General features: G+C 37.0%; 3 protein-coding genes across 5 annotated transcripts; 2 read left to right on the top strand and 1 right to left on the bottom strand.

Moving 5' to 3' along the window:
• Positions 1-1,170: 1,170 nt before the first annotated feature.
• On the bottom strand, positions 1,171-2,083 carry LOC111469334 (uncharacterized protein At1g08160-like). Its single transcript, XM_023114573.1, has 2 exons — positions 1,515-2,083; positions 1,171-1,418 (listed from the first exon to the last, which is right to left on the bottom strand). Exons 1-2 carry the CDS (start codon positions 2,033-2,035, stop codon positions 1,298-1,300), a joined length of 642 nt encoding a protein of 213 aa, XP_022970341.1. The 5' UTR covers positions 2,036-2,083; the 3' UTR covers positions 1,171-1,297.
• Positions 2,084-5,309: 3,226 nt separating this feature from the next.
• Positions 5,310-9,071, top strand: LOC111469320 (pentatricopeptide repeat-containing protein At1g11900). 2 transcript variants are annotated; one of them, XR_002714851.1, is made up of 3 exons: positions 5,310-5,777; positions 7,740-8,882; positions 8,975-9,071. XR_002714851.1 is itself a non-coding variant. In XM_023114554.1 (2 exons), exons 1-2 carry the CDS (start codon positions 5,715-5,717, stop codon positions 8,781-8,783), a joined length of 1,107 nt encoding a protein of 368 aa, XP_022970322.1. In that variant the 5' UTR covers positions 5,310-5,714; the 3' UTR covers positions 8,784-9,071. The 2 variants fall into 2 exon arrangements, 1 of the variants encoding a protein (XP_022970322.1); XM_023114554.1 differs by having other exon boundaries at positions 7,740-9,071.
• Positions 9,072-11,045: 1,974 nt separating this feature from the next.
• LOC111469347 (cyclin-dependent kinases regulatory subunit 1-like) lies at positions 11,046-12,147 on the top strand. Of its 2 annotated transcripts, XM_023114591.1 has the most exons (4): positions 11,046-11,135; positions 11,222-11,317; positions 11,429-11,489; positions 11,750-12,147. In XM_023114591.1, exons 2-4 carry the CDS (start codon positions 11,265-11,267, stop codon positions 11,900-11,902), a joined length of 267 nt encoding a protein of 88 aa, XP_022970359.1. In that variant the 5' UTR covers positions 11,046-11,135; positions 11,222-11,264; the 3' UTR covers positions 11,903-12,147. The 2 variants fall into 2 exon arrangements, with proteins under 2 accessions (XP_022970359.1, XP_022970358.1); XM_023114590.1 differs by having other exon boundaries at positions 11,120-11,317.
• The last annotated feature ends 154 nt before the right edge of the window (positions 12,148-12,301 follow it).

The raw sequence follows: 12,301 nt of genomic DNA, 5'->3' as shown, positions 1-12,301 counted from the left end.
TAGATTTTAGTTATTAACGTAACATATATTACAAAAAGAATAACCCGACAATCCAACCCGTAAATAGAGGATTAGGTTTTGAACTCTGTTCGGGTTACTCGAGTTACCAACTGTGGAGTGTAAATTATGTATCTAGTAATAATTCAATTTTATTGCAATATTGTAGATGGGTCACATAGGTGTAAAACATAGTAGAGCAAGGCCTATTGAGCTATTGCTTAATTTTAAAATTATTTTGATGGTTCATAATTGAAATTCAATGCAATTGGTGGATTATTAACTTTTGCATCTAGTCCCACAATATTGGGGACATTCAATATGTGGATTAGGTTGTTTGGATTAATTACACTAATTTATCGGTTATAAGACCTTTTCGTTTCGGAAAGTTCAACGTCAAATAGTTGGGGACGGGAAGCCTTCTTTGCACCAACTCTATTCCTATCAAAATAAAGTCACGGTTATATGCATGACATATTGAATGAATGTAAAATATAACTATTCTTAGGGCTCTATTTCCATTTCGGGCAAGGTTGAATGTGTAGTAATTTTCTACACACGATCCCGCGTATACATATTCTTAGGCTTGACTATGGGCTAGAGAATGACGTTCCTATGAGACATGTATGTGTATACCAAACATATCTATCATGGTTTACATTAATGACTTGTCAATGTTTCATAGGCATAATGGAAACATGCTCGAAGTACATGTATCATATAACATTTATATCATATAATGTAATCATAACGTAACATAATCATCACATATCACGTCATATATAACAAACTATAGCATCACGGGTCACATAATACATGTCATTCATACATCACACAAATCATCCAACCAAACTTGAGGCATACCAACAGTAAAATCACTGACTTGGTTGACCTAAGTCGGAGTCACAAAATATCCTTGGATTTAGCTTGATTTCACTTCTCAAAACTCAACTCTAGGTTCTACAGTATCGTATTTAGAATATCGTCATGAAAAATTTACTCACATACTGACCTCAAACACTCGGAATAACGTAAAAAAAACAACGATGACAATTCCCTTTTTGGGTATGTGAAAGATAGTAAGAAAATTCCATTAATAGACAAAGAAAAAGAAACAAAAAATAAATCAAATTTCAAATGGAAGAAAGAATTATTCTTTTACTTTTATATATCTTTTATTAATTTAAAAAGCAAGAATATTCCTAGAGAAACAATTAAATTCAAAAAAGAAAAAGAAAATCAAACTTGTAAGTTACAAATCTTGGCGATTATGCAACTAAGAACAAACTCGGATCAAATCTCAAAGATCCACTTTGCATTTTGTATTATCGAAAGGTGTTGAACCATTGATCTTAAGCCTGACTCGATCACAATAGATCTCTAGCGACCGACGTTTTGATGCCCATTTCTCGACAATGTAACTGATAGAAATAGAGCGAGACAAAAATCAGATTGAAGCTAAATTTGATGATATACTGATATGTTATATATCTATCTTAAAAGTTAAATGTTTGTACCTGACATGAGCCGAGAAGTGAAGTTCGGGATTCAACCCATTTGATAGCATCAAATCTTTCATTTGCCCGAAAGGGTATATGAAGTTGACTTCGACGGTGGGAGTCAAGAAGGTTTGGTTTCCGGGCAGTTGCGTGAACGTGGGGATCGTGGTGATAAACGTCTGACCCATATCATCAAGTGTCATCTTCATAGAATCCATATGAATGGAGGCTCTTTTGTTAGGGTTATAGCTTTTGATGGTGAAAGATATGGAGGCATTGAGCTTTCTATCAGTTAAGCTATGGGGTGTTACATGGCCATTTTCCAATATAAGATTTGGGGTTTTGGGGAAGACAACAAGCCAACAAATGACAATAGCAAGACCGACAAGGAACATGACAGCCAACAAGCTTCGTCCTATGATTCTCATGAGCTTGGTGCGTTTTGCTGTCCCATGTTGCTGTGCATAGTAGCTTGGTTTTGGTGCCTCAATGATGGAGGTTGATGATGATGAGGCTTCTCCTTGTGTATTGTTCCTCATGTTCTTCAACAAATGTTTGTGTTCTTTGTTGGTTTTGATTTGTTGTCTCGTGTATATGTGGATAAGAAATGTGTTTGTTTTGGCTTTCTTGATGAGGGAGTATAGGAATATATGCTCACCATGTGCATTTGGGTTTTGAGTTTACTTGTACTCCAAGTTGATACACTTGTAGTTCAAGATTTTGGTTGTGTCGAGGATGTCGATAACACTACAATCAAGTCTCGTTGCAGTCAACTCAGTCCTCTAACCATAGTTTCTCGTGTGCTAAACTCTTCTTTCTTTCTTTTTAAATACTTTTTAATTTTTTCTACTATCTACTGGAGTGGACGGAAATCTCAATTTAGGGGTATAATGGTAATTTTACTATAACATTACTCTTGAATCAAATCTCACACGACAAGAGGAAGAAACGAGTTTCTAGGGCTTTTTTCATTCACACTCGGGATTGGGAAGAATTTGATCTATAAGACACGTGGACTCTAATTTGAGTAATGATTAATTAATTAATTTTTTTGTAGGGCTCACACAATAAAAAAAGGAAACTAGTATTATCAAAGATCATTTTCTCTTATTGTCTAAGCCCACCGCTAGTAGATATTGTCTGCTTTAGCCCGTTACATATTGTTGTCAGCTGTACTATTTTAAAACGTGTCTGCTAGGAAGAGGTTTCCACACTCTAATTAGAAATATTTCGTTCCCTCTCCAATCAACGTAGGATCTCAAATAATTCAACGACATTTCACAAACCTCAACAAGTTCTTGATAGGTATAAGATACCAATTTCAATATCACAAGCAACGTAAAGTATTTCTAAATTCTTAAATAATAAAAGGGTATCACCGAATTTTAAAAATTCATAGCAATTTTAAAAGAACCTTAAATTACTTGTATCCGCGTAACAACTTAAGCTCACCTCGAACAGATATTGTCTGCAACGTAATGAGACAAGTTTTCGACTAATATACTTATATTAAGTAACCGAGGACCAAATTCTTGATTTAGCAACTTATGGGCTAAAGTATTATCGAACTAAAGGTATAAACTAACATAAGTAAGGGTTTCATTCTTCTCCTCTCAATTATTTCGATTTTGACCCAATTCAACCATCAAATTTTCTAGGGGTGTACATGGTCCGGGTTGGGTTGGGTTGGAGGATTTTTTTGACCCAACCCAAAAGTTCGAGTTGGTTGGATTCAATCCAACCCAACCCGAAACTTTTCACAGTCCAACCCTCTCATTTTCCATAATCAACTACAACAACATGATTATCTATATTTTTTCTAAAAGAATTGGCTTTTTATTACTATTCTCATTGGTTTATCTTGATCCTTACGTGATGTACATAAGAGAAACGAGGGTGACATCACATCTCTCTATACTAGGTAGACTCTAGGTAGACTCTTGTCAGTCAAGATATGTTCATGATTAAGGTTGTGTCTTGACCTATAACAACCTAAATCCACTGCTACTGCTAGTAGATATTATCATCTCTAGACTTTTCCTTTCAAGCTTCCCCTCAAGGTTATCAAAACGCCTCTTTGGGTTTTCTCTTTCGGGCTTCTCCTCAAGGTTATCAAAATGCTTCTTTGGATTTTCCCTATCGGGCTTCCCCTCAAAGTTTTTAGAACACGTTTGCTAGGGAGAGGTTTCGACACCCTTATAAAAAATGCTTCGTTCTCCTTCTCAACCAATGTAGGATCTCACAATCCACCACCTTCTCCAATCAATGTGAGACCCCCAATCCACCCCTTCGGAGCCCAGCATCCTTCCTGACACACCGCCTCGTGTCCATCCCTCTTTAAGGCTCAGTCTCCTTGCTGGCACATCGTCTGGTGTCTGACTTTGATACCATTTGTAATAGTTCAAACCCACAATTAACAGATATTGTCGTCTTTGGACTTTCTATTTCGGGTTTCCTCTCAAAGTTTTTAAAACGCGTATGTTAGGGAGAGGTTTTTACACCCTTATAAAGAATGCTTCGTTCTCCTCTCCAACCATCAAATTGTCATCTTCGTTCTTCTCCTCCCTTAATTCTTAATTCTTAATCAAATTGTCCTCTTGTGAGTTAGAATCTCACTTAGTGTTAACTTGTGTACATTAGAAACAAGACTAAACCTTAGAGTGGTTAGGGATGAAGTGACAGATGCGAGACTAAACCTCACCAGTAATATACCTAATTTTCTAACTAAGATCAGCATCTTAATGCACATGACACACATAAGGTTCCGATGGCTTAAAATCATAGCATATTAAAAGCATGAGTTCGATCTTTCTTTCATTAATGTCATAATACACACATGAGTCATGTATGCATAATACTAGTCATGACTTTCATCATGCATTATCACTAGTATAGTATAAATCTATAACATGGCTTTACACGACATAGCATACATAGTGTTTTCATAACATACATAGCATGACATAATAGAACATTGCATAACATACATAATATAGCATTATAAGTCATCGCATAACATGCATAGCATAACATAATATTCATAATTATGATACATACAGAAGCCACAAGGCATGGGTCATCGTACATCACACAATTCTTCCAACCAACCAACAAAGCCATTTGCCAATTTGGCCTTGTCCGGAGTCTCTAAATATTTTTAAAGTTGGTCCGAGACTATTCTTTAATGTTCAATTTAACCTATACCGGATAAAGTGGGTTGTCTGTAATTGGGATGAAGACACACTTTTAGATCGGCAACCGCATAAAACTCACAATTTCTAGCAAGATTCAAGTTTTTAACGTTTTTTAATTAACTGGTTTTACAATGAGAGGGGTGGGGAACCAAACTCTAGATGGGGTGTAATCCAATATAATAAAGTAGTGGTCCCGAAGTCCAAGCTGTTAATGGGGTTCGAGATAACAAGGCTCTAGGGAACTTTATCTTTGAACTCGAACAGTACTTTTAAGCCTCAAATACACGGGAATCTTTAAATACTTGATATTTAGAGAGAGAGAGAAAAATGAGATCAATTTGTAATTTTTTAAATATTGGATAATAAAAGAATTCAAAATTTTCACGTTAAATTTCAATTAAAAATAAATTGAGATATATGTTATACAATTTATTTATTATTAAATGAATATATTGATTTATTTTAATTATAAAACGAAAATAAAAATATTTATATAAAAGAAAAAGGAAAAGAAAAAAAAATTAATATAGGAATATCTTGGGCATTTAAGTAAATTTTTACAGATGGTATTTTGGTAATTTTACCATTTATCTTCGTTGAGTTAGGGCTGAAAATCAACATAGCCACAGCGTGAGAGCAAAAATATAGCACGCAGGCGCTGTAACGTAGAAGAAAACTGGCAGATCAGTGGCGTGGGTGGCTTCGGTGAAGAAACAGGGCTGTGTAGGTCTCGGTTTAGGGGGCTGAATCGTGACGCCGTGAGTCTCAGTGTAGAGGACTGTGACTCGCCGCCGTGGGTCTCAGCTCAGCGGCGGTTTGAGCGTCGTTGTGGGTGTCAGTTTCTTCTGCTTGGAAGCTTTTGATATCGATTACAGGGGCAGCCAAAAATGGGTTCTTTTTAAGATGAAATCGACGGTAACCTTGATGTTAACAATCGGTGGAGATTGTGGTTAGCTTTCAGGGGAGTCTGATTCTCAGTTTGTGTGGGTTAATTGCTTCATTGTATCTCTGTATTAACGACTTGATGCTCTTACACTGTAAGTGGAGCCTGCTGTCTGCTAGGAATGTTCTGCATTACTCGTACACTGTAAGTGGTACCTCTAAATTTCTTCCGTTTTTGTTTGTTTGTGTAATATTGCTCCGGAAATCGATTGTTTCGCTCTGAACTGTGTTTGTTACCAATTAGATTGGAAGAAGAATTCTGTTGTATATCTAAGTTCTGAAGTTGATGGATGTGTAAGAATGTCCAAATTAGAGTTCATGACAGTAGTTTGTAGATGTTCTTCATAGGTGGAATCCAGATTATTTCTCATTCTCTTCTAGGTCTTGATTATTGGACTTTTTGATATAGTAACCTTAGCCAGTTGGGTCTCCGAACCCTCATAACTCTCATGGATATTCTAACCCCTAGATAAAGAATGCGAAAACTCCCAAATCGAGCTGATTTCATTTCAAATGATTGATACCACTTGTCACAATTACGGGACAGTGATTGTGGTTACTTGTTCTATCCCAACGAACAAGTTAGTCGTGAGAAATTCAAACTTCGCAGACAATGCCGGCCTTGTCACGTTTGAGAAAAATGTTTTGGAAAACATGAGCCAAAAAATATGTTGAAAACAATTTGAAAAAAAACAATGTTATAATCTAAAAGCGATTAGACAACCACGACGGCTTTGATAGCATATAAGTGTAGGAAGACACTCTAGGGAATTCGATCTAGCAACCTTATTGAAGAATAAGACCTTTAGATCTAAACTATCCTAGAACCTCAAAACAATAAGGAAACACCTCAAGGGAAAGTAAGATCCAAATAACTATGTTGATCAAATATCTCAAGCGAAAGAAACTTCTTTGAGATTTTAATTACTCCACAAGTAAGATCGATCATGTCAAGCTTGAATGATTTTAAGCACTTAATCGACATACGATTGCAAAGAAACTTAGCATTGCCTAAAAGATAGTAGAAATTCTCTTTTTACTACATTTCCAGGACTAAACCCTTGACTTTCCATGCAACGGCCTAAACCCACCGCTAGCAGATATTGCCTCTTTGGACTTTTCCTTTCAGGCTTCCACTCAAGGCTTTTAAAACGCATCTGCTAGGGAGAGGTTTCCACAACCTTATAAAGGGTGTTTCGTTCTCCTCCCTAACCAATGTGGGATCTCACAATCCACCCCCCTTCAGGGTCCAGCGTCCTCGCTGGCATTCGTTCCTTTCTTCAATCGATGTGGGACCCCCACCAAATCCACCCCCTTCGAGGCCTAGCGTCCTTACTGGCACACCGCCTCGTGTCTACCCCCTTCTGGGAACAGCCTCCTCGCTAGCACATCGTCCGGTGTCTGGCTCTTATACCATTTGTAACAGCCCAAGCCCACCGCTAGCAAATATTGTCCTCTTTGGACTTTCCCTTTCGGGCTTCCCCTCAAGGCTTTAAAATGTGTCTGCTAGGGTGTTTCGTTCTCCTTCCCAACCAATGTAGGATCTCACATTCCATGAGGCATTTCAAGAGTTCTAACCTTCCTACTTTAGGACCATAATTAGCCACTATATAAACAAAAAGCTTTAAAATACATTAATGAAACACCATAACTTTATAACTCTAGATTATCATCCACCCAAAATTTGTAACCATCCAACAAAAAATGAAGCTTGATTCTTCTTTAACGTGGCATTAATTGCCACTTGAGTTTATCTTGTGGTAATTTGAATAACATTTTTTTACATTTTCCTTGAAGTTCGTATTGCATGATTGAGATCTTATTCGTATCACTTTTGAATCCTTTTTGATCTGTAATTGGCAGGCTTTGATATGGATCATGTTTTCTGAGCTTATATAACCAATCTTTCTTCAGTAACTTAATTTACTAAAATTTTGTTCGTGCACATCAATTATCGAAAATCCGGCTTTGAATGCTCAATAGTCATTTAACAATTCATCAATATCATTTATCTTTCTGAGCTTAAACTTTGTTGAAACTACATCTTACCCACCTTGGCATACACATGACTTGTGCTTCGAATTTTGTCTTTGCATGTCTAATACAGAATAGCATTACATCTATCCCAGTTGGTAACCCTCAAAACTGGCTGCTTTATGCCATCAGACGCTTTGGCCATCAGTCATCTACTAATAATATCTCTCCTGATGAAGAGAAGGTGAAGGATGAAGTCTTAAATCAAATTACTGCCACAAGGGAAAATGCCTCAAGGTGCAGCCACGAAACCTTTGACGTTTGCATCGATAAGATGTGTAGATCAGGCAATCTTACAGCTGCTGCTCAACTACTTAAATCATTATGTGATAGGAAAATATCTCTTAGCTCCTCCAAGGCATATGATATGGTTTTGCTTGCAGCAAGTGAAAGAGGAGACACTACCCTTTTATGTCAAGTATTTAAAGATTCCCTTGTTTCCCGTAAACCGCTGAGTTCGACCTCGTACATGAATTTTGCCAAGGCCTTTGCCAGGACAGATGATAGTAGCAAGCTACTGGAATATGTCAAAGAAATAATTGAGATGACGTTTCCAAACTTCCTGGTCATAAACAGAATAATCTTTGCCTTCTCCGAATGTAGGGAGATTGATAAAGCCCTTCAGATATTTAATCAGATGAAGCTTCTGTCATATAGACCAGATTTGTACACATATAACATCATTTTGGATGCGCTAGGTCGTGCAGGTCGAATGGATGAAATTCTTCATATGTTTGTTTCCATGAAAGAAGATGGCATCGCCCCGGATATTGTGTCGTATAATACATTAATAAATAGCTTAAGGAAGGTGGGTAGACTAGATATGTGCTTGATTTACTTCAGGGAAATGGTTGCAATGAGAATTGAACCTGATTTGCTTACTTATACTGCTTTGATAGAGAGTTTTGGTCGATCTGGAAACGTCGAGGAAGCTTTAACACTCCTCAGGGAGATGAAGCTTAAGCATATCCGACCTTCGAGCTATATCTACAAGTCTCTCATTAGTAATTCAATGAAGATTGGGAAGGTGGAGTTGGCTATGAACCTTCTCAAGGAGATGAAATTAAGTTATTCAAAACTTGCTGGTCCAAAGGATTTCAAACGAAAAAGAAGTTAACCATTTACAAGGCCTTTCATGGTGACTTTCAGGCTGATAAACCTGTGGGATGGCTTTAATCTTCAAACTGAGATTTTCCAGAATTACTGCTGTCTGCAAGTAATATTTGTACCCATTTATCTACCTCTTTGATGTCTGACATGAAATACAAAGATTAGTTACAGTGATCAGTTGAATTTTACTATTTCTAGTATGTATGTTTCTTTGGGACAGAGTTTGGAATTCAAATCTATATCCATAAATACTATATCTTGACTTGAGCCACTCAATAAGGAAAACACGACGTAAAGAAAGCTCGGAATCTGTTTTTTTCGATCTGGGTAAAGCTGCTTCTCTCCTTCCCCTCGTAATCTCGGTAAAGCTGCAGAGATGACCTCGTTTTCTTAGGTTTGTTTGTGCTTGAACCTTTGACTCTTTTTCCTAACTTGATCTAGATTGCAACGTATTTGATCTGGAATTGACGGACGACGACGAAGATGAAGAATTGATTGATAACTTTAAACTTATTTGGGAGGATCGGTTAGTTGGTTTGAGAGAATTGTACAGAGAATGGGTATGAACAAACAGTTTCCTTGAGTGAACAGAAAATCTTGATTATGTTTGCTTGCATAATTTGAAGTTTATATGCAACTTATTGAGCAAACTTGTGGGGATGGAAACCTCAGATCCAGCTTTGGTTGAACAAATTTTACTGTTTAAAAGCCCCTCATGGTTCAGATCTTTCACAGTAGACCAGACATTACAGAAGCTAGAAGTCAAGTAACCTGTTGATCTGGCAGCTTATCTGTTTGAGGGGCGTATACCTAGACGATCTTAATATTCAGCCTAACGATTCAAGTTTTTGTTGAATTCAGAACCTTTGCATTAATCAAGAACCCTTCAACTATACATTAGGTCAAGTCATCTGGCTCAATTTTGCCTCTAATTTAATGTCTCTTATCCCCAAAGAAATTATGTTGGGAATTGGACTTGTGTGTCGATCATCTCATTGGGACATCCTTATATCCAGGTTATCATCGGACATTGAATATGTTTTTGATAGTGAGTGCATAATTCAACCTCTGTCACATGGGTTGGGACATAATATCGGGCACACTTGTGTTGTTTTGTAATATCCTAAAAAATTTCATTTCAAAGGAAGAGGCCTGAAACACTTGGCTCGTAACGCTCGACCACACTTTGACACATGTATGTGTCATAGAGCTCGTTTAGGCTATAGGGTCCAAGAGTGGTGGAGAGCTAACACCATTCCTCCCCCTATAATATACATTTTGAAGCATTTCCAATATTTCTCGAGTACACATTATTTTGGCAAGCGATCATACGACCTTATGTATTGTCCGTTGATTATTCAATTAACACCAAATTTGTTGAGCTTTCATCTTTTATATATACGAACTTAGCTCTAGAATCGCATGATGCATTTAGTAAAAAATTTGTAACAAATTAATCCTTATCATAAATATTTTTAGAAAAAATAAATGTTGATTTTGACTATTTTATGATCTAAACTTCATAACTTAAACATATTATGTTTCTAATGATATGTTCCAATATTTGAAGATATAATAAAACAAACAAAGACGAACTGGTTATTAAATATTGTTAATAAATACAAATCAGAGTGACGCAGCGGAAGCATGGTGGGCCCATAACTCACAGGTCCCAGGATTGAATCCTGGCTTTGATAATAAAGCTCAAACGAGCCCTTTTCATGTGTCATAAAGCTTGTTTAGGCCACATAGGACACCGTGCCTTTAGAGAGGCGCACGGAAGCGTGGTTGGCCCATAACCCACAACCTTAGCTCTTATAGTGAAGAGTGGATTTTGTCTCAGCTACACAGAAAGAACTTGAGACCACATGGTGGACCCATAACTCGTAGGTCCCGAGTGGCTACTATCAAATGCCTAATTGAATATTTTGTCTCAGCTACACAAAAAGAACTTGAGACCATGTGCCCAGAAATGTTTAAAAGAGTTTGAATAGTAGTCGGATCTTGTTCAGACATACATATACATACATATACATACATATACATACATATACATACATATACATACATATACATAAGATTTAGAAGATTCTAGAAATTTTAAAGAAACATTTGAAAGGAATCCAATTTTGTTATTATTATCTATAACCGTTAGAGCGTATCAACGGATTACTTCTAAATCCCAAGGCGGGAATTTTGTTTGAAATTTGAAATTCAAATGGGGGCAGATCCGCAAATTAAAATAGTTTCTTAATTTTCATTTTGGCCCCCTCAACTTTCCATATTTGCGCCGTTTCCCAAATTCAAAACGCTATTTTAACCCCTACTTCTTCTTCTTCTTCTTCGTCGCTCTTCCAAGGTCTGCGATTTTTCTTCTCCCAACTCTCTCTACGTTTTTCTTTCAATTTTGAATCTCTTTCTCTGATCTTCTTCAGATTTCTTCAGATTGAACAAGCGCTTGTGATCTTTCTGTCACAAATCCGGCGCTATGGGTCAGATCCAGTACTCTGAGAAATACTTTGATGATATCTATGAGTATAGGTCTGTAACTTCTCTTCCTCGTCTGATCTACGATTACGGATTTTTTTTATGCCGTGATTTTCTCCATCGGCATGGTTTGATTTTCATGGTTTTTGTTGATGGATGTTTTAGGCATGTCGTGCTTACTCCTGATGTGGCCAAACTTCTGCCCAAGAATCGCCTTCTCTCTGAAGTAAGTAATTTCACGATTCTCCGGTATGTCATAATTTTCTGTGTGGAATTGAAATTGGATGTTCATGATTATCCTGTTCCAATTTTCTTGTGTTTAAATCCTGTTCCGCTAGTCGGAAATGTAATTAAATTGAAAGAGCCATTTCTTACATCGTACTGTGAACCCTAGCGGTTTCCCGTTCGATTATATTCCCAACACTGGGAATCATAGATTGTGGATGCCTTGAATTCATTGTAATTCGATTTAGTGATGATGAACAGAATGAATGGCGAGCGATTGGGGTTCAGCAGAGCCGTGGATGGGTGCATTATGCAATTCACCGCCCAGAGCCGCACATAATGCTGTTCAGGAGGCCACTCAACTATCAACAGCAGCAAGAGAATCAAGCTCAGCAGCAGATTCTAGCCAAGTGATAGGTTTATTATCTTTATTCTCTAGAAACACTATATTTTGTCTAGAACTCTAATGGAATCTCTCCCTACAAATCAAAAGAAGAAGAAAAAAATCAGGAAGCTCTGTGGCCCAGTGAGATCTCTGTCATAGTCATAAGCCCTCATTGATCTCGAATTTGTGGTTTTATATTCCTTTGGTATAAAAATATGGTTTTATCCTCTCCTGTTCTTCTTGGCTGGCATCAGTTACTTCTGATTTTAATGTTCAGATTCTCCTTAATGAATTATCCAATGTTATTTTCAACATTACTTGTAGGGCACAAGTATTGGAAAGAAAAATCTTGAGAATGTGAACAGAATATCACTGGTATAATCATCAATTATTCATGTATGACCTACCCTTTTAATTTATTTTCAAAG

This window comes from Cucurbita maxima, unplaced genomic scaffold (assembly GCF_002738345.1).
Source record: "Cucurbita maxima cultivar Rimu unplaced genomic scaffold, Cmax_1.0 Cma_Scf00039, whole genome shotgun sequence".
Taxonomy (NCBI): Eukaryota; Viridiplantae; Streptophyta; class Magnoliopsida; order Cucurbitales; family Cucurbitaceae; genus Cucurbita; species Cucurbita maxima.
This window is presented reverse-complemented; position numbering and strand designations above follow the sequence as displayed.